General features: G+C 29.6%; 1 protein-coding gene and 1 long non-coding RNA gene across 3 annotated transcripts in view; one reads left to right on the top strand and one right to left on the bottom strand.

Annotated features, from left to right (window-relative positions):
* Positions 1–16329, top strand: part of LOC103568162 (neuroligin-4, X-linked) — a 132435-nt gene extending 116106 nt beyond the window's left edge. Inside the window, exons 10-13 of one of the 2 annotated variants that reach the window (XM_053738550.1) lie at positions 13949–14282; positions 14356–14619; positions 15242–15419; positions 16106–16329. In XM_053738550.1, the coding sequence (XP_053594525.1) occupies positions 13949–14282; positions 14356–14619; positions 15242–15419; positions 16106–16255 (926 nt within the window). In that variant the 3' untranslated portion in view covers positions 16256–16329. Of the gene's footprint in view, positions 1–13948; positions 14283–14355; positions 14624–15241; positions 15420–16105 lie in introns of those variants that run through there. The other variant, XM_014440884.2, reaches the window with a different exon arrangement.
* Positions 1–20230, bottom strand: part of LOC128667631 (uncharacterized) — a 176292-nt gene extending 156062 nt beyond the window's left edge. Inside the window, exons 1-2 of the long non-coding RNA XR_008403575.1 lie at positions 20115–20230; positions 19960–20004 (exon numbers count right to left, since the gene is read on the bottom strand). This is a non-coding gene — a long non-coding RNA (uncharacterized LOC128667631). The remainder of the gene's footprint in view (positions 1–19959; positions 20005–20114) is intronic.
* Positions 20231–22457: the final 2227 nt, after the last annotated feature.

The following is a 22457-nucleotide window of genomic DNA, read 5'->3' as shown; positions in this document are numbered from 1 at the left end:
CGGTAAAATTCAGTGATCCATTGACACGTATCACCCACTCGTACATATCACCCACTATATCATAAATGAATTTATTTTTAAAAAAATATATAAATAATGAAAAAAACGGTATCAATTGTTTTATCGATTTTATTGACGATAAAATATTAATACTATTTGTCATGAATGATAACATAAAATTTACTATTTTATAGTATTTCAAAGTTTTATTTTTTATTTTTATTTTCCCATAGACTTATGACATGACTATTTTTATGATACTAGATCACCGCTTATAACTACGGAAATGATCTCGTCAAAATTATTCACGACTAGGTAATAAAAGAGTAGAATTGAAACCAGGAGAAAGAGAAATAGGGAAAAAGAAATGATGAAAAAAAATTGGTGTCGAGCATGACAACGTAGAACGTTTAACATTTGCTATTATTGTCATTATATCTAGATGAGAAAATGAAGAAAAAAAATATATATATATATATATATATATATGTATGTATAAAGTATTACTGATAAAAAGGGTTAAAAAAAGAAAAAGCGAACATTACGAGGAAAGGAAGACGACAAGAAGTGGTGACAGTAAAGCAATGAATTCAAGTTCGTTAAACAGAACTTATTGTCGCATGGAGATCGTAACTTTTCTGCAACGTTAACAAATTTTATGACGTTCACAAACTCAAATAATAAAAAAGAGTTGAGTCTCGTGATTTTGAATTAAAGTTAAAATTAACATTGTTATCGACAGAGCAAATATAAATAGTATAATATTTTTATAGTTTATAATATACTCTGGAATAGAAACAACTGAATGAAACCTATTGTATGGGTCAAAAGTTGTGTACGAAATCCGATGCGAGAATAAATCGTTGTAATTCATAAATGTTTGTATACAACATAAAGTGTATTTATATTTATATATCAGAAGAAACTTGACCACTGTCCGTTTGGTTCGTTGGATAACGTTCACGTGATACAATGTATCCCGGGATTTATCGATAAAACCCCTGGAGATTGTACCTACGAAATATCTGTATTGAAACTCTTATTTTTTCATCGGGCTTACTGGTAAAAGTGCAAATAAAAATAAAATGAATATATCAAGTGCATTCAATTTCGAGGATTAAAGCCCGTTGGCGATTAATATAATTCTCTGTCTCTCTCTCTTTCTCTCGACGGCGTTTTTTTTCCTGTCCCTAGGGCAAGTGAAACTCATTCGCAAGTTGGTAAAGTCGACGAAATAAGTCGAAAGTAAATGAGACTAAGAAAAAAAAATAATGAAAAAAAATCATTTAGATGGGAAGTAAAGGAAAGGGATGAAAATTTGAACCAATTTCGAGACTAACATTATATCCACTCGGATTAATTCGATAATACTCTTGCCCGACTATCCTCTAAGAAATAATGTACGTTAAACAGCAAATTCCCGTCCAACTTTTGACTACTTTATGTGTATACATATATACTAAGTCCATCGGCCCTTCTATCTCGCTCAGTCTGCTCACCGCCTCTTAATCTTTCTCTCGTTCTACTTTGCTTTTACCGAGATTACTTGGGCCCAAAGAAACTGCCGCGCGCATACGGCAAACTTGGTTATTTATTATGAAATATTGAGTCGACGTCATCTCTTTTTTTATTCCATTTTTTTTATATACTTTACATACACTTTTTCCTTAACAGCGAATCCTATAGCAAATCTTTTACCGGAAAACTGCGCCTAATGCGTTTCCATATGCTTTTACTCGGATCAAAAAATTTAAAATAAAATATCAAACTTTCCTGTCAAGACAAAATTCACAAAAAATTCTATCAACTATTATAAGTATTAAGAAAGAAATTAACTATTTATTACATGCATTATCAAGCTTGATTAATATTTCCTCTACTCTCATATTTTTTATCATTGAAAATTCGATAAAATATTTATAAAAAAACTCCTTAGCGAATTTCTTAAAAAAAATCATCATGTTAAATTTAACTCGGTAATTTTTATTAATTTTAAAGTAAGTGATTTTCTTTAAGGAGTAATAAGGTGTCACATAAAAATAGCATTAAAGTCATTATTTTTAACAAACTCTTATTACAGAGCTTTAAAAATAATCATTATAATTATTATCTCCGACATAGATACATATAAGCAAACGAATGTAAGTCGACATACAAACACACACGTTCAATTGAGGGACACTGAGTCTCTTAAACGTCGTAAAATTTTATTACCACTCACCCACCACAGCTATACAGCAGAAAGAAGAGTATAGAGAGCGGCGTGCAAAAGCACCGATTAAAACTTAACGGCGCCAGAAGCTTCGTAATGAGGTTCTAACGAGCTTGAGTCAAGAGCTTTTCATTTCATGACTATCACTCAATTCCACTGATTCTCAGTTAAACTATACAATGAAATTTATAACAATTTCATTATTTCTTACAAAAAAGTAGCAACACCAAACAAATATAAATAACTTCGGATAATCCAATAAACGCTTAAATTTTAAACATAAATATTTAATTTAAATTCATGGTATGGGCTATACATTATATTCAATTGTATACGAGTGGTATTCACAGAACCCTGTGGACTAGACATGAGGATATATATTTGCTGTTGGAATTGTAGAAATGTAAATACGAAATGACGACAGCCGAGTGTAATGCACACATAGCCAAGACTGACCTCAGTCTCGTATGCACCTGGGAATAATTACAGTTTATGTAAAGTCACACGACGCATCCCTACTGACAAGTAAACTCGACGTTCTCACAATAAAAAAAAAAATATCATAAAATAAATAATAAAAAATTCAAGATAAAAATATAATTCATTCCGTGTGCGACTTTTTCCACATATAAACTAACCGTATGTCACACACTCTGCATCACGTACTTCTCTATGTATAACCCATAAAGACATAAATCCTCGCGTACAATCAGTTAGTCTACGCACATAGGTACCAACCAAGATTAATCTACCTTACAATACAATATGTAGTGAAATAGCAGAGTAGTGGTAGTTTAAATTCAACCATGCGTCAATAATATCAACATCATTATATATATCTTTATATTCATCCACTGATCCCATCATCAATAGTTCGCTTTACTGCATATCTTTAAGTAGAATGAATTTTACCCACCATAGATTTTTACAATCTCCAGTTTACAATTTAATGTCATTACATTCCCCGCTTTTAAATGCCTCTAGCTCCTTTTATTGTCATATATCTTTACATACGTACACTTTATAGTATAGTAACTGTGCAAACGGGTGCTAAAGGCTCAGTCTTACCCCTCGCGGATGTCGTCTATTCCATTTCCTAACAACGTAGACACACACATACATACACCCATACGCGGAAGCACACATAACTGCAGTGGAATTAATGCAAGTGGAAAGCTGTACAACTACACGACAACAAAACAAGGAGGACGACTACAGAGACGATGATCGTTTGACGTTAAATTTCACTGCGCCGGATGAGTTTAATCTCAGTTGCATACGGAAACTGCTGTCCCGCGATTAGATGCGTATACGAATGTGTCGCTTGCACCGTCTGCGTTTATCGGATTGTTTCAAGTAAACTCAATTCAACACTCAACTCACGAGTAGTCTACGAGTAAAGTAGATTATCGTATTAATATACCAACTTAAACTTCTATGTACATGTATGAGTATATATTAATAAATTGTGCACGTTGTTACCAAGTATTATAAAGCTAGGACATGTTTCGATCGCAAATACTAATTTTCCAACCCCCTGAGCCTTTATAAGAGTAAACTTCTAGTCACATTTCTCTTCAACTTCTGCTAACGCAGTTTCCTAGTTTACTCGAGTGTAGAATATGCCTGGTTAATTTACATCGTGATATATATATATATATGTATGTATGTGTATTTGCGTACATACATATGTATGTAGATAAATAGATGAATGCAGAGAAACTATCTAGTACAAAATACAAAATGACCACATTACACAAGCTGGAAACACGCCACGCTAGTACAACTAACGCTCGTAAAGGGTGATGGAGCCGAGCTCATCAGCATCCCTATAACCATCAACGATTAAACCTGTTTGTATGTTTAAGCTCGTGATGTGACTGACAATTGCCCGACTAACAATCACATTTAAATTTTTAAAAGTTCATAAAAATTTATAATTCATTACAGACAGTATTAAAATTTATTCAACGAGACAAAAAAAAATATATATGTATATATAATCATTAGGTGTCAAAAAAATGAAAAATAATTTTTATAATTACCATCATTATTTTTTCTCTGGTATTTTATAATTTTTTTGTCTACGAAAAAACTATTCATGAATGTGATAATTAAATGTTATATTTGACGAAGAATTTCAACGAATGTAGAAATCCAACGAACGTGTTTATTTTTTGCTACTTAAAAAAATTCATTAACGTGGCAGTTTTTTTTTCTTCATTTATATATTTTACAGTAATGGCAGTGTCACGCGTAAAAATTAATTAACCTCAAAACATGCATAACAGAAAGTTTTTTTAATTACGTTAATTAGTACATTAAATAATTAATAATTTATCAAACTAAGTTGTACCCCAAGGATTTTGATCACTGTCTCGCGGGTATACAATAACATCTGTTCTTAATATCAAATTAATGTACTAATTACTAATTAGTATTCGTAATAATCAATTACGATTTCGTCACCCATAATTTATCGGTTAATTATATCCAACTCTATTAAATAATGCGATCTAAATTAATTCATATCACCTAAAAATATATGATCAATTAAATTTTTTATCATCAAGTTACTGATGAAAGTTTAATTAATTAATTTTCATCTTTTTTTTTTCATGTATAGGTATATGTATATATATTCTGAAGCTGGTAATTAAGTTAAAATTTTAATAGAGAGGCTTAATATACTATTAAACACTATGTCAATGTACTTGTCGATAATATAATAATTAATTGAAAAAGGCAAAGCCCTAGTTAGAACATAAATGCCAATATCAGCTTACTTAACCGTTCGATGCATAATAGAATGTATCGTCAAACAAGGATGCTAAATAACAGTATATATATATATATATATATATATATATAAAGTGTAGAAAAGACTCACTCTAGTATCACCCAAGGGTAACTTTAAAGGGATAAACGTATCATATATACGATGTAAACTTACTAACGTACGATAGGAAGCTAATTTGTAATAACGCCAGAAGGTATACTATATATAAATTATCTTCTCTGGTTAAAACTTTTTGTCTAATTATGTACAACAAAATTTTGTTAAAATTGTGTTCATTGTATACACAACAGTATGAACAATATTTCGGATATTTAAACGTCACTCATAAACATTTTAGTAAAAGCTAATTGGATGGAATAATAATTATTAAAACTATTGGACTTTTGTTGAGTTTAATTTTCTCGTGTAATATTTTGACGTTTTGTGAAGATGCAAATTAACTGAACGCAGAGAGTACTCACTAACAATGTTACGGTTAAAATGATATGAAGAAGGGTGTAGATATGAGCTTGATATAATATATACTGGAGTAGACGGTATGGAGTAGTGGGTGCAAACAAACCCTCATGGTATACATAACATACATATACATTTGTACATATATGTGTGCGCGTGTGTGTGTGTGTGTTGCACTCAGTAATGTGCTCTTTCACCCAACCAGTTAGGTGCTTATGCTCTTGGAGCATCTGCTGCTGTCGACACATTACGAGTCTTCTTGTTCGATATACATACATCACTGACAAATTAATGTGTGAATACATTTGTCATACGTCTTTACCTATTACTAAGAACACTCATAACTACGGATTTCGGTCGGTATTCAACTAGAGATTTAATAGTAATTTGTCAAAAACATATACAAATAAATTAGCCTATAACTTTAAACAATAAAATATATTTCTAGGATTAAATCAATTAATAATTCAAGCAGAATGAATACGATTGATTAGAAAACGAGTTTGTGTAGAGTGAAAAAAATTAAATTTGTCTGATTTCGTGCACGTAAAGTTACAACTTTTCAACAAGCAAGTAAATAAAATGAAGAATAATTTTTATTGGCTTTGTAGTCAAAAGAATTTATAGAGTCAATACTCAAGTGTTTTTTCATCTAATTCCCCCTTTACCTTTTCCGAATGTTTCCTGACGTCGAAAAATTCACGTGAAATGTCGAGGATGTCGGAAAAAGAATTACCTAACATCAAGTGTGAGTCTTGTCTTAGTTTTTTATTTTTACTCGTTTTTTTTTCGTTCTCTCGTTTGTTCATTCCCCGTATATGCCAAGATCAGAAAGAACGAATAGAAAAGCGTAAGGGGTCTTACGGATCACGCGCAAGACATACTCCAGATTTCAATTTCCCAACTAATAAGAAATTCTTCCACGACTATTTCTCAAGGCTTGCAAGAATCGTGTGCACATTTTCTTCTGTTCCTCCTCCTCTACTTTATTTCATTTTACTCTTTCCCTTATATATATATATATATATATATATACATATATATATATATATATATATATATATATATATATATTTTATATACACTTCTTCTTCAAACCTCCATCAACTGAATTTGTCGTTCTCAACCCACACCACAGAGTTATCTCTCGCTTACGTTCCGTTTCTCTAACACGTCGTTTTCTCCAAAAAGCAACCATACTAACCAACTTTGCCGAGCCTCTCCTTCTTCTCCCCCAACATCAGCATGTTTCTATCGGTATTTTCAGTATCACCAACACGCCTTCTTCTTCATTTCTCTTCCACTGCTCTCCTCTTCATCTTCGTATTATTCATCTTCTCCATACCGCTTTCTATACTTATTCGTCTTGCTTTTTACACAACGCGAGGACCGACATATCTTTCACTATCTCAGACGCGCAATCTCAAGCCTCTACCTTAGCTTAACTCATTTGTTCAACAAAGTTCCGCTGCCAAGAGATATCACTTGGTATTATAGCAACCCGATTTGTCGTACATCAACCTCTTTTATCAACTCAAACACTTTATTTCTCAATTATTTTTACTGTCACATCTATTTTCCCGCCAGCAAATAAAAGACAAACCATAAATAATTTAATTTATTTTTTAAAAATAAATATCCTTTAGATAATTTACGTAAAATTCCATCTCTTTGCTCGTAATTTTATCAATTTTACTGATGGATTCCATCAGATGAATCTGAAAGCATCACAAAGCTCAATAGTCATCGGGCATCCGCTGGTCTTTTGTGGCGGACTTTGAGCAGGAAATTAATCGGATTGCTGCTTCTCCATTTCTTCTGCATTTTTTTTATTATAATTTTTTTAGTCTTTTTTCCTCAGCAGACACGACATTTATAACAAAATAAAAAAAATGTCGCAACGGATAGTAGGATTATCTTCATAGGAATTTCTTTACTCATACTATCGTACGGATGCCAGTGTATCAGTGACTCTCTGTGTCTGATCGGATCACGAGTCACTCGGTCTTCAACCATTTCAAATCTACTTTTTTACCACAGGTCTTTTACTGTTTATGTCCATTGATCACTAAACAATTGCTTTTACATTAAATTAAATTTTAAAAAATCAATCTCTTCAAAATATACAAAGAAAAGTTTGCGTAAGTTTTAATCCAACTTCAAATTTTTCAGTATACTTATAATACACCCAAAACAATAATAATATTAATAAATTAAAATGCAATGTTACGCTAAAGTAATTCCAACTAATTCTATACTAATTAGCCAGACTTCAGACTTCCTGAAGCTTCATCTACTTGCCTAATAACCTTTGCCCTTGGTTTAACCTCATACCATTTCGAAATTCACGTTAAATTTGCACTTCTTCCTCTCTAGTCCTTTACTGCCTTTGCTACTACACCTTAACAACGACGACGATGAGAACGAATAAGAAGATGGCACCAGAAGACGGGGAAGGTAAGCTGAGCAAAGCCGTCTCTTGGAAACGGATATGAAGACGGAATTCGAATAACATGTTTACTCAAGGGTGTACACTACCATCATCACTAATGGTCTCTCAGCCTATCTCGCAACTGAATCCCATTCATCTCCTCTCCGCAATCTCCGCGAGTGCCGGATTATAATTTCGTTTGTTATTTTCCTCTCTCTCTCTTTCTTCCATCTAGATATATTCCTAGTCAGTCAGTCTGCGGTCTCAAATAAAATTAATGACTTATTATTAGATTTTATGATACCGCTCGGTGAAATTCGAGAATTGAAAACGGAAAAGTGGTTTTTGCAAATTTACAAATTACAAAATATACTAGTTTTAAAACACGACAACGTCGACGATCACGATTACCATGAGGAAAAACACGAGTAAGCTCGGCAACTAAACTTATATGTAAATTAATTAAAAAGCAAGCACGTTAATTATTATACATGGTATTAATAATTATGTTATTTTCAAGAGTTGTGAGTGTTTACAATCGTGAAATAATGTTTTGTACACACAGAAAGTTATAAGCAAAGTAACCTTAATTTAACAAAGTTTAATCTTTAGATAGACTTAAGTGCATTGGCAATTATACTAAATGGATCTTAACTCTCGATTTTCCAGCGACGCCTTCAAATAAACGACCTCCATGAAACAAGTACTTGTTAATTAATTAATGTGTTTACACTCCTATCGTCCGAGTCACTGGAATCTTCACGAATAATTTCTGGGTCTTTTTTTCCCTTCGCTTTCTATCTTTGTTTTTAAACTCTAATTCCAGCATTATCTTTCTACCGAATTACTCTAATCCGTTGGACATTGAAATACTGGAGTTTTTAATTTTCTATTAAAGCCAAGAAATATGCTTCACTTAATATTTTTAACGTATTTTTACTTTATTTATAATTACGTCCACTCATTAAAAGAATAAAGAGAAAAAAAGAGCACTTGGCTATGTTTAACAATATTTCTAATTATGTATCAAGTATTTCATTGAATAAAGTCAAGTAAAAAATAAATTTTACAGTGAAGTAAATTTAATCATAAAAAAACATTTGAATCGTATTTAATCAGAACTTAAATGTATAAAAATAAATGACTAAAAGTATACTTTTAATTGAAAGATCAAAAACATTAAGAGACTATAGAAAAAGAAAATAAAAATATAAATGCCAAACATATCAAAACCAGTAAAGTTATAAAATTTACTTTTAATTAACAAAGTGCTTCAGTATAATTCATTAACAAAATAATGAATCTAGTAGTTTCATTTATTTTGCATTAAAACCTCTTGCTATCATACTATTATAATTATTTCAATCTCGTCATGTTGTCGGACATAAAAGCAAACTTTCTACTCTTCTAACGAGATACACGATATCACACAATCCCATTTAATTAACATTTTAAACAACACACGAAGTAGTTTTTTGTCAACAATATTTACCAAAGAAAAAAACGTTGTAAGCATACATTTGTACTCTATAAAGTTTAAAGTTATTTGAATGTAATTGTCCAGGATAGGCCACAACAATTGAACTTCTCGAGAGGAGAACTGCCAAGCGAGGTCAAACAATTTCACTTCCAAGCCATTTGATGTTAAGAGAGGACAATCTCGTTACAGCAGCTATGATGTGCTGGAAACTAGCCTCAAAATGTTCGTCCGACATTGCGCGACTCGCGTAATAGTTGAGCCGCAAAGAGACCAGGGATGTAATGTATAGGGACTCGATCAAAGGGAACCGCTTATAAATTGGGTTTCCATTCCTGCCGTTCTCATACCTTTACTTTTATCCCTATATATGTACATGTATTATTCCCGTTCTCTTTTTATCTTCTATACAGATATATAGATTATCAGCACACATATATGTGGCTCAACGAACTAGAGACAAAAGCAATCATGATTTCTCAGTACAGTCTACTTGAATTTTTAAAAATTGTGAAGAAAAATTAGACAATCGAGATCACGAAGCACAAAAAAATTATTTATGGATGAATCTATTGAATGTATTGTTGGTTTTGAATTCTGCACAGAAAAAGAAGTTCTTGACTGAAGGTAAATTTTCTTGGTTCAAAAAATTTCTTTTGAAAACTTCTATTTTCTAGAATAAAATAGAAATCTTCTCTGACCAAAACAAATTTTCTTAGCTCAAGAAAATCTTTACTTGGTTCCCGCAAACGTTTGTCTTCCAAAGTATTTTCTTGACTCAAGATAACTTTTTTTTCTGTGTGAAGAAAAGACAAATTGTATTTTTTATTTCATTGAAAAGTATTAATAAAAATTTTAAATCGACTATTAAACGATTTTTGAATAAAATTTTATTAAAGTACCCGATATATTACTTTGAAATTTATTTTTGTAAAAATAAATTTTTTTTTATTTTTGAAAGAAGTTTAAAATAAATAAAATTTAAAGTTTCAATGTTTCGATTAAATTTCCTAGATCGCAATTATTGCAATCAACTTTTTACGAACCCAAAACGAGTTTAAAAAAGCTTTACGCAATGAAACTAAAAAAAGTGTAAAAATTATAAAAGTTTTGTTTGATTTGTTTGACCCAAGTTAAAATGAATTTTTTTTTTCTTTTATTTTTTTTTGCTCAGAGAAACTCAGGACGGGAAATTGTAACTTACGCTGATGTAAAGTAAACATTACTCTCGTTAAATCTTCTCTCTTCTTTTCCTTTACTTTCTGACTTAACTTTTTTTCCTTTTTTCCGTACAACCGCCTAATTCGTCTGGGCAGAGTACACGTTAGGTAACCTTCCTCGTATCCCCGAGCTTCGTTTTTGCAGCATCATGTCTATGGTCAGAGCAATGGCAAGTAAAAATGACTCTCCAGAGAAGGAAAAGTTTTGCCCGAGCATCTGGACTTCAAGCTTCTCGTAGCGGATACTTTCACCACGAGCTGGTAAATTTTCTCAACGCTCTCGGTCCCAAACGAACGTAGAAAAGAGACGGAAACGAGAATGATGAACGCAAGTGCAGAGACGCAGAAAAAGCAATAAAGAAGCTAGTCCAAGCCGCTGACTTAGTAATCAACTCGTCAGACAACTTTTGCCAAGTTAAACGGAAAAAAATTAATAAGCTCTCATTGCAAGCCTGAAAACTACACAGACTATTGGATGAAAACAAAATTTAACTTACACTTACATCCACAACTCTAAATTTTTATTATTATTTTTACTGAAAACTTTTTAATTATTAGTAACTGAATAATTTAATGAAAATTTCATCTCTTACTTATATTAATGAAAAAATAAATAAAATATCATTTTTAAAAGTGATAAATAAATTAAATGCTTCAAATATTATATTTCAAGGAAATTAATTATTTTAATTAAGAAATTAATGCATTAAATTTACACGAAGAACGATAAATGCAAGCACCTTTATCGAAGAACTTAATGTAATGTAATTAGACTTCAATGCTGCAATGGATAAAATTGAAATAGTTTTATTTATTTTTATTTATTGTATGTATATAATTTGTCAATTAATCGTAGGAGCTCCCATCACGCTTTCGTGCCTTAATATTCAATTTAACGAGCATAAACACTATAATTTCAATTACAAACTAATCCACCATCAACTGGAATCATAACGATAATAAATAACTATCTCTCGTCATTTATAAAAATACAAAATTTTTTTCAAACTATACATGAATAAAATGGATGGAAAGAAAAATGATATTTCATGAGTGAAGAAAAAAAAACTAAATCCAAACAACGATTGTAGAAGGGTTGAGAGCTTGTCAATTTTCAAGATATTTGAATACTCAAATTGTTTGCTGATCGAGTGTCGAATCCTAAAAACTCGTAAAAAAAATGTATAAAAATAAGATGGGGAAGAAGCGAAAGAAGCAGAAAATGGAGGACAGCATCTGGTAGAAGTGGTGCAAGTCAACGCTTCGTCGCCCAGTCACCAGATTGGACTCACACGTGTGACAGAGGATACTGAAGAGACTCCAATAGGCGGAAAGTTGCTGCTGAACCCCAGGCTCTAGCTCTCTGCATCAATATGGAAATGATGTGCCTTGTGGTAAACGTGATTCCGTGTCGATACCTTGAGAAACTTGCTTCGAGATAGCTGAATAGATATCATATATATATATATATATATATATATATATATATATATATATATATATAAATACATACACACATACATAAATAGATATACGTTTGTACATGTATATATTAACATCGGATCATATACCGGTCGGTAGTTTAGATTGGAAGTTACCCTAACTTCGATTCATCGTTAAATTAATATTGCATGTTCATTTACTTGCATGAACAATAATGCGCTTGCGCGCATAAATTGGAATTAAATTTCAACTATATATACCTATATCATTTGCAAGTTTTGCTATTAGCAATACTCAATAAAATAATTCAACTTTCGTAAATATATGCTTACACATATGTATACTTGAATTATTATTATAAGTAAAACTTTATTCTTCAAGTAGTTGCAAAATTTTGGGTTGTAAAAATGGTATTTAATTATTTAGAAGCATTTATTAAAGCAATTAAATTTAAAAATAACCAAACTTTGAAACTTTGAGTTTAATCGATTGGAATTAATTCTAAAGAATTTTTATAAATATAAATCTCCTTTTATAAAGATTAAAAAAAAAACGAAGAATAGAAATAGACAGAAATAAATGGAGTTATGTTGAGTTATTGAAATAATAAATTAAAATGAATAGTAAATTTATTGTATAAGAAATTTTTGTAGACGGTGTAAATGACATAATTTATTAATCTAATGAATTGAAATAAAGTTTAACGATAAATTAAAATTTTCTATCTTGTATTAAATTCAATAGCCATAAAATAGAATTAAATTTGTTAGTCTGCCTTGTGTACGGTATTTTGTTTCGTATAAAAGTATAGACTTTGTGTGATCTTGGTGCTAAGTTTTGATCTGGCCTGGATAGTTCTGGATAGAAGTTTCCTCACTGCACCAGACCAGAGTGAACACCAAACAGATTGCTCGGTGCTAGGTTTCTCAGCACGTAGGAAGTAATTACTCGCCAGTCGTCGGTATGCTTTTCACTCACACTCCGTCAGCCATTTCGCCATGACTTTCCCAAGTCAACCAAGTCAACTTTAACAACTAAGATACACAAAATGTTTATCTTGCTCATCAAAGAACAACATATCCCTCACAACTTCTGTTCAAAGGGTTTTTTTTTTTTACTTGAAAGTGACACTTTTCAAGAAAAATGAATTTATTTTTGTCTCTTATTGCTTTCGTGTAATAAAAAAAAATAGTAGTTGCGCTTGATAAATTTATAGAGCTTGAGGGTAATATATTTATTGAGAATATTGGACACGACAGATGACGGCAATAAACTGAAGAAAAAAACTTTCGATCAAAAATCACATTTTCTATGGAAATTAACCCCACAACTTTTTTAGTATGAATTTTTTTCTCGTTTGTCAGTGTAATAATTATTTATTTTATCATATAATTATTTATAAAAATGAAAATATTAATTTCCACCACTAATGAACCTAGTTAAATAAATATCGAGAGAAATTCTATACTATATCGTATCAAACCCACTAATGCTCATGTGTGCATAATCCATTAGTGAGATTTACCTAAGTTATAATCCTGCAGCCAAAAGAAAAATATGACGAACTCAATTATTTTGTTACTCTCTAAACATGAATAAGTGAAATAAGTGAATATTCGTTAATTCTGAGTGCCAATCGAACCACTTTTTGGAATTGGTGGTTCGGTTTACACTTGGAATTAGTGAATATCCAGTTATTTTCACTAATTAATGTTCAAAAAGTAGTTGTAAAATTAATTCCAGATATTATTTGCACAATATATAGAAAATTCCATTAAATTATTACTTGTGACAGTAATTACATCACTGATGAAATCCTTAATTATTTGTGGTATTTTTTTACTTGAAAAAAAAAAATGAAATTCCAATTACATAAATTGTGTATATTTTTTTTGTTTTTAATTTTCAGCAAAAAAACCCTCAATGAAAAATCACTACCGCGCTCATCAGTTATCTGTGTGGTTAAGACTCGTACCGGAATTACACAGAGCCGGAATGGAAGACGTCGAGCCGAGACACAATCTTTTCCGTGGTCACGGTGATCCTAATCTGTATGATGGCTCAGTACGTCCTGATCCTCTCAGTAGAATTGGCGAAGAATATAGACGTAGAAATATAACAACAGAAATACCAACAACCACTGATTACAGTATCACGACTTGTGTCAGTCTTATCCAGAGCACAAATCTTCAGAATGTTCATAATACTAGCTCAGATACTCTTGCATCATTGGACGCTGCTGGGTAATTTAATAATTATTATATTCACCATAAAACTAACAACTAAAACCCATGTATATTTTTATTTAAACAATAGATATGCAGCTTACTCAACAGCTTTAAGTGTAACAATAGCAATAGGTTGTAGTCTATTGATTTTAAATGTCCTAATATTTGCTGGAGTGTATTATCAACGTGACAAAACACGATTAGAAGTTAAGAGTATGCAACAACAACAAATGATGAACCAGCAATGTGGCCCAAGGGGATTTACAGAACTAAAACAACCGCCGTTGCCGCATTCACACTTTGGAGAAGGCGGTCAAGTTGTTGTGGATGTCGAAAATGAAATGTTAAGGCGGTAAATATTCAAACTATTTAAACATTTTACAGTAACCCACACGGAAAAAGATATATCCAGGAATATATGCCGGCAAAATAGCATTCCTACGACAATACTAAAGATGTAAGCCGGGTGTATACTATTTTGCCGGGATATATATTTTTTCGTGCGGGAATATAAATGAAATTTCCTCAACTCACTAAAATTTTATGAATATTAACATAAATTGCATCTGATACACAGTAAAAAAGGATTCGTCAAAATCAACATATATCGTGTGTAAAATAAAAGTTTTACACTTATTTATGTGTTATTTTAACATGTGTTGTGAGTGTTAAAAAAAGGTACACACGTATATGTTAAAAGTAAAAATTGAGTTAACAGTAACATATAAAAAGTGTTACTTTCGAATAAAATAACATTTTTGTGTAAAAAAATCAATCGATTAAGAAAATTTAAAAAAGATAAATACTGTGTGTTAAATTGACACACAAAAGTGTCAAAGATTCCACACTCAGAATTTTAACACCCACTTTGACGATTGTATTTTTACTGTGTAGAAAATTAATCTCGTTAAATAATAATCGGCATTTATTTAAGAGAATTTATAATAAAAATATTATTTTGATAATAATTACAGAAACGTAACAAAAGTATCGAATGACTCTGGACTTATGCAACAAGCACAAAGTACCCACACACTGCCACATCATCATCATCATCATTATCAGAAACAACCGCACCCAGGTCACGCTACATTACCGCGATCGTCAGTTATCCATGATATGGGATTACCACGTGGTGTAGACAGTCTCAATGTTAGATAATAATTATTTATTATATTATTATTATTATTTAATTAAAATTTTTAGTATGTTACTTAACAATATAAATAAAAGTAATGCATACCTTCAGCAGACTGAATAATTACTGAATGCTAATAATTTTTGTATGAGGAATTGAATTATAAAATTAAATAATTATTGCATATGTTAATATTAAACTTGACTGTAAGAAAAAATTGCTCTACTGGGTAGTGGAATATAATTTTAAGACTAAAAGCTATGGAAAATTTAAGATAAAATAATCTTTTAAATAAAATTATATCTTTGAACTTGATAAATTATTTATTTAATAAAAAAGAAAAGTAATAATTTAAGCCCGTAGGGTATTGTAACTTTAACATTATTAAAGATGAATACGTTTGAATTTTTTATATCCATGTCTTTAAATAAAAAAGATATGCAGATTATGAGGTATTATGGAGATTATTACCTTATTATTTTCAAAGCTTTCAAAGAGTCTCATTTAAATTTTATGAATTTTAAATAAATGTTTAATCAGTTTTAAAATTCAGTTGACATCATAAATAATTATGTGTTATTTTCAATGCTAGCAAAATAAAAAATATTTAAAGCCAATGATTTTTGAGTCTTCTGAAGGTACATGATTTTAAAAATAAAATATGATGTTGTATGTTAATTACTATAATAATAATTTATAGTGTCCGCCAAATGGTTCTATTCATCTGACAGTACCGCGAGCACCACCGCCACCGAGAACAAAAAGTCCACCCGAAAACCAGCCACTGTTGCAGAGTGGACAAGTCTTAAATCGTACAACCCAAGGGAGCATGACTGAAATGAGAGTGTGATGTATGGACTCCCCTCCGAGGCCAGTCGTACCGGATGTGCTGACGGCGTCGACCTTACTATAGAGAGAAACTCGTCAAACTCCAGCCTGAATGTCGTCAAGGGATCCAGTGACTCGATTTTATAAAAATTTGAATTCATGAATAAATATATATATGTATAGATGTATACATATGTATATATCCAAAATACATATACATATACATATTTGTGTGTATGGTGATTTAAAATTCATATATTAATATAATATATTTATATATATTAAAAATAAATAAAAAGAAGCAAAAAAATACCACCTGAGAATGTCACGGTAATTCCTACGCAACGCTCATTCCGGTACGATAATTAGACATCGGAGGGGGGGTGTAAGCCACTAATTAATTAAATAAGTACTAAGCGAGATATATTAGTATTTCGTATGTTGTGTTAAATAATATGGTGTTTTTAATCAACGTTAAAAGTATTCATTTTTAAAATTATATCACTGCAAAAATAAAAATTCATCTGAGCGTGAATCGAATACTTATATATGATTAATATATATATAAATATATAAATAAATATAAATATTAAAATTAAAAAATGAACATTAGACTGACTTTTTTCAAATATATAAATATGAAGTGGATATAAATATAAACATAAGTTTATGGTATACATATTGTATTATTATTATTATTATTATTATTATTATTATTATTATTATTATTATTATTATTATTATTATTATTATTATTATTATTATTATTATTATTATTATTATTATTATTATTATTATTATTATTATTATTATTCTTATTATTATTGATAAATTGTTAATTTTAATTTTAATGAAAATTATTTATCACATAAATTACATATTATTTTATGAAAAATCTATACTTTAATTTTATTTACTACTTTATTGAACGTTTTTTGAATTAAAAATTAATGTTACTTTTAATTAATCACTGTAAATAGTACACTTTTATATTTAAATTTTAATTATAAATATCGTGATATTTTAAATAATTAAATTTTTTTTAAAAAACTTTGATTGAGATTCGTAAAAAAATATTAATAAAAATTTTATATGAAATAAAACTAAATTTAATTAAATATAATGGCACAATTAAATAATTTATCAGTTAAATAATTATCATAAAAAATTACGACTCAAAAAAAAATCTAAATAATACGCAGAATCAAATTAAAGCAAAAAAAACATACTTGTATACAGAATCTGTATGTAATTAGTATGTACGAAAAATTCAATCAAACAAATCCAGTGCGTCGCACTTATTAAATTAAAAAAAAAAAAAAGTATAGGTAGAATTTTAAAGAAAAATAAATATTTAGACGTTAAAAATAATAATAATAATAAAAAATATGGCTCAAGGCGATACGATGATCCTTGTATAAATTATTCATAAACGTTAGAAATTATTTGTAAATAAAACCGAATCTCCCAAAAATATAAATTTAACAGTAAAAAATAAAATAAAAAACTTTATACACACAAGACCGCCAAACGTTTGCTAAAATTCCTACTAAAAAAAAAAAATAAATAAATAAAAAATAAATTACCCATACTGTAGCACTGCGTTATTGTTTTTACACTAAAGTCCAAACGTTACTTACGCGTTATTGTAAAGAAGGAAATTTATGACAACTACCAGCACAAAAATCAACAATAAATATTATCAAAATTTATTTTTTTTGAATAAAATTAAAATGGTGAATATCAAAGTTAAAAATAAAACTGAAGCAACGAAATCTTAATAAATGTTTAAGACATAAGAATAATAAAGTTCTTAATCTCAAGGAGCTATAATAATTAAAAACAACACTAGTACCAAAGAAACGGAAGTTGTAAGAGTAGAAAGAGCTGAGAGTAACGCGAAGAAGATGACGCGAACGATTGTGGCGGGAATGAGAAGAAGATGAGGTGGTTGTGTATTAAGAGGTGGGCGGAAGTACTTGAGGGTTCGCCACACAACAATGGACATCATTTGCGCGGCATTAGGTCCACGATTTGCTACATTTGTCCTCGATACAAGCTCCAGATGGTACTCTCTCGCGCGCGTTAGTTGAGCTACAACCCGTTTTATTCTCTTGTGGCTAATGACTATTTAAGCTCAAGTTGTTTCTCTTGCTCTAATTTCCTGGCACTTGCAACTAGTCTTTCAACTACTACATCTAATATATATATATATATATGTATATATATATATATATATATACAGAAAAAAAACTCTAGTATGACTGAAAGCAGTGTTTCTCTTACCCTGTAGCTTTCTTTCTCTCATTTTTACATCCTCTCTTTACAGACAATCCCTCCTTTTTCATTCACTCCATCCTCACTTTCATTTCCCGTACGAAAGACATTTAATTAAACAATTATTTAACTATTAATAACATTAATTTATAGTCCAGTGTATTTAAAATAAAGTAAAGACTAAGCTGCTGGTTGAAGAATGTCATAAATTTTCTTTTAGCTAGATCCTCAAAGTATTTATTACAAAAGAGAGAGAATGAAAGAACTGGCAAAGATGAGAAATAAATAAATAATATAATAATAATTATAATAATAATAAATCGAGGTCAAAAGGCGGAGGTGTCTTGATCGTTTGATTTTTATTAATTACATTAAATTAATTTATAATTAAAAATTGTAAAAGTCAAACGAGCTGAAGCACCATTTTATTATTTAATAAAATAAAATAATAATTATTAAAATAATATAAATGTTAATTATAGGAATACTTGTAAAAATTTAATAACTAAAAGATAATAAATTTTAATCAATTTATATGTAAATGCGCTACTTGTATGAGTGAGATAAAAAAAATTGAGAGAATGTTATGAGGAAAAAATATAAGAAAATGATATGGGCGCATATTAAGTCGTTGATATTATTATTATATAAAAATATAAAAATTGAATGCCTCGTGACGTCATAGTTCCACTGCCATATTAAAAATATAAATAAATAAATAACTTAAAAATTTTATTAAATTTAAAAATGGACATTATGACTATTGTTGCTGATGTCAACGGGAAATTTTACTTATTAAGATTACACTAGTAATAATAATAAATATAATAATAGTTGTACATAAAATTATAAATGTTAATGAATGTGGAACATTTTTATTGTCATTTAGAGTCCAAAAAATAATAGAATCAAAATAAATAAGAGCCGATAAAAAAAAAAATATGTTATTAATTTATTTTAAATGTAATATAAGTGTGAGTGGGTTGATATCACGTTAAATATAGACAATCGGGACATACCAACAGTCAAAACTAAATAAATATGCTAGAAATATTTGGGTGTATAATTAATATATAAGTGATAAAAGAAAAGAGTATTTGGAGCTTAGATAATTTTTATAGAAATTCTACTCTCAAAAAACATTTAAAATCCGCCTTTTGACATCGATTATTGTATGATGAGGATTATTATAATTTTTATAATTCAAAATGTGAATATTTATTAATAATTACTATTGGATATACGACTTTAGCTAAATTTGCACTATCCCAAAACGTCGTTAACTGATTATTACGATCTATGACTGAGAGCGGGGCTGCATGTTACGTTTCACGATTTTGTTGTCAAATTGTAAATACATAACGAAATAAATATATAAAAAAAATAATATTTGCCTGAATAAAATATTTTGACCTTTCAATATTATACATTATATTCAATATCACTCACCAGTGCTGCCGAGGATTCAAATCGCCAATTGATGTTCTCACCAACCTGAAAAATAAATTAAAATAATAATTATTAAGATTTTTTTAATTATTTTTTTATAGACGTAATTCATGATTGTAAATAAACTGTTATTATAAAACTAAGTGAATAGAAACCTTTTGTTAGCATGATTCCAAGCTGGATGTTGATCTCGATCGATTAATAACATCAATAATCACTAGACACTTTTCACAAACTTTTACACATTTCACAAACTTTACGACTTTTTAAAAACCCGACACTTTTCATTGACTTCACGACTTTTTAAAAATTCGATACTTTTTACCGACTACGACTTTTCAAAAATCCGACACTTTTCGCTAACTACGACTATTTAAAAACCCGACACTTTTCACTGACTTTACAACTTTTTAAAAACCCGACACTTTTCATTGACTTCACGACTTTTTAAAAATTCGATACTTTTTACTGATTACGACTTTTCAAAAACCCGACACTTTTTATTAACTACGACTTTTTAAAAAACCGACACTTTTCACTGACTTTACAACTTTTTAAAAACCCGACACTTTTCACTGACTTAACGACTTTTTAAAAACGCGAAATTTTTCACTGACTTTTCACTTTTCACAAACTAACACTTTACTTTTTAGCTTTTAAAAAAAATATAAAAAAAAAAAACTTTTCACTTTACACTTTTAAAAATTAAAAACACTACGAACCTAGAATTCAAAATTATAATAATTTATGAAACTGGAAAAATTATTTTTATTTCACCAAACATTATACCAACGTTTTTAAAAAACTTTTTTTTTTGTTATTTAAAAAAAATCAATTAACCATTATCACTCGGTGTGTGAAAGCACTTGCTAATTATTATTACAATCAATTAATACAAAACGAATAGAAAAAAAAAAAAATAAAGAATCAAATCACAAAAATTTTAAACTGAATCTAGAAAATTCCGAAGATGGCGTCGTTTCGAGCTAAACTGAGAGTGCGTAGGCCGCTCGCGTTTGAAAACGAAAGTGACGCTATCGCTGATTGGATGATAAAGCCGCGAAAAATTTTTTGAATTATTAAACACGCGTGATGATTGGCTATCAGCTTTAAGGCTGTTAGCCAGACCACCAAAATTTATTTCTCCGTACACTTTTTTATTCATACTCATTACTTATTACTTTAAGTTGTCACGACACTTGTTTAATATTATCATAATTAATTAACACATAACGAATATAAAAAAAAAATAATATAAGAATCAAATCATAAGAATTTTAAACGGATGATCTAGAACGTTCCAAACATGGCGTCGGTTCGAGCTAAACTGAGAGTGCGTAGTCCGCGCGCATTTAAAAATGAAAGTGACTCTATCGCTGATTGGATGATAAAACCGCGGAAAAATTTTATTAAGTTTTATGCACGCGACAGGATTGTCTATCAGCTCGGAAGCTGGTGACCAGTCACTACCAAAATATGTTTCACTGAACACTTTTTAACTCACACTTATTAATTATTACTTTCACTTGTCACTACTTTTGAATTAAAATAAAAAATTATAATTTAAATTAAAACTTTTACAGTAATTATTTCACTACCGACTTTTCCGATTTTAATTAATTTATTTGTTAATATTTAAAATCAAACTCGTAAATTCATTATCTCACACCGACAATACGCGTAATTCTCACTTTTATTAATTTACTTTTTTTAAAACTATTTCGACATGACACTTAAAAATTATTTTCTCTACATAAAGTTGAACAGCAACAGAGATTAATTATAATTAAATAATTATTTAAATACGAAAAAAAAACTATGAAATTAATTGAATTAAATCGATAGCTACCGTTAATGCAAAGTCCAACAGTCAGAACATGGCGTCTGTTAGTCAGCTCAGCTCAAACTGAATGTGCGCGAGACAGTTGCGCCTTAAATTTCCGTTGCGAAAATTTTTGAATTATATCGCGCGCGCTCATTAGCTGTCAGCCTTAAAGCTGGAGTCAAAATACTTACAAAAATTATCAACCGGCTACATCACTACTAATTTTCGTATACTTTTCCATGAAGTCAATAAATACTTAACTGTTTAATTATAATAATTTAAAAAATGTCTGAAAACGCGTTTAAAATTTTCGGTAACAATAATAATAATTATTAAATGAACTGCCGGAATAAATTATTTAACAGACGTGAGAGCTAGTTCGTAATTTTAATTATTTACTTTTTTTTTATATTATTTTGATAAAATATATAAAAATTTTCAACTCTAAGTGATCTTCAATATTAATCAAGTGTTATTAATATGTAATATATATTTAAATACGAAAAAAAAGTATTAAATTATTTAAAATAAAAATGAGAATTACGACAACGCGAACTCGAGCGGTCTAAATAGAGCGAAGTGAAGTCAGCGCGGAACAGCTCTGGTAATTTACTATCGATTATCGCTATCGATTACTTTTAAACTTGCGTTAAGCTGCGACTTCATAGTATAC

This window comes from Microplitis demolitor, chromosome 4 (assembly GCF_026212275.2).
Source record: "Microplitis demolitor isolate Queensland-Clemson2020A chromosome 4, iyMicDemo2.1a, whole genome shotgun sequence".
NCBI lineage: Eukaryota > Metazoa > Arthropoda > Insecta > Hymenoptera > Braconidae > Microplitis > Microplitis demolitor.
The sequence above is the reverse complement of the archived record's forward strand: the minus strand, read 5'-3'. Positions and strand labels throughout refer to the sequence as shown.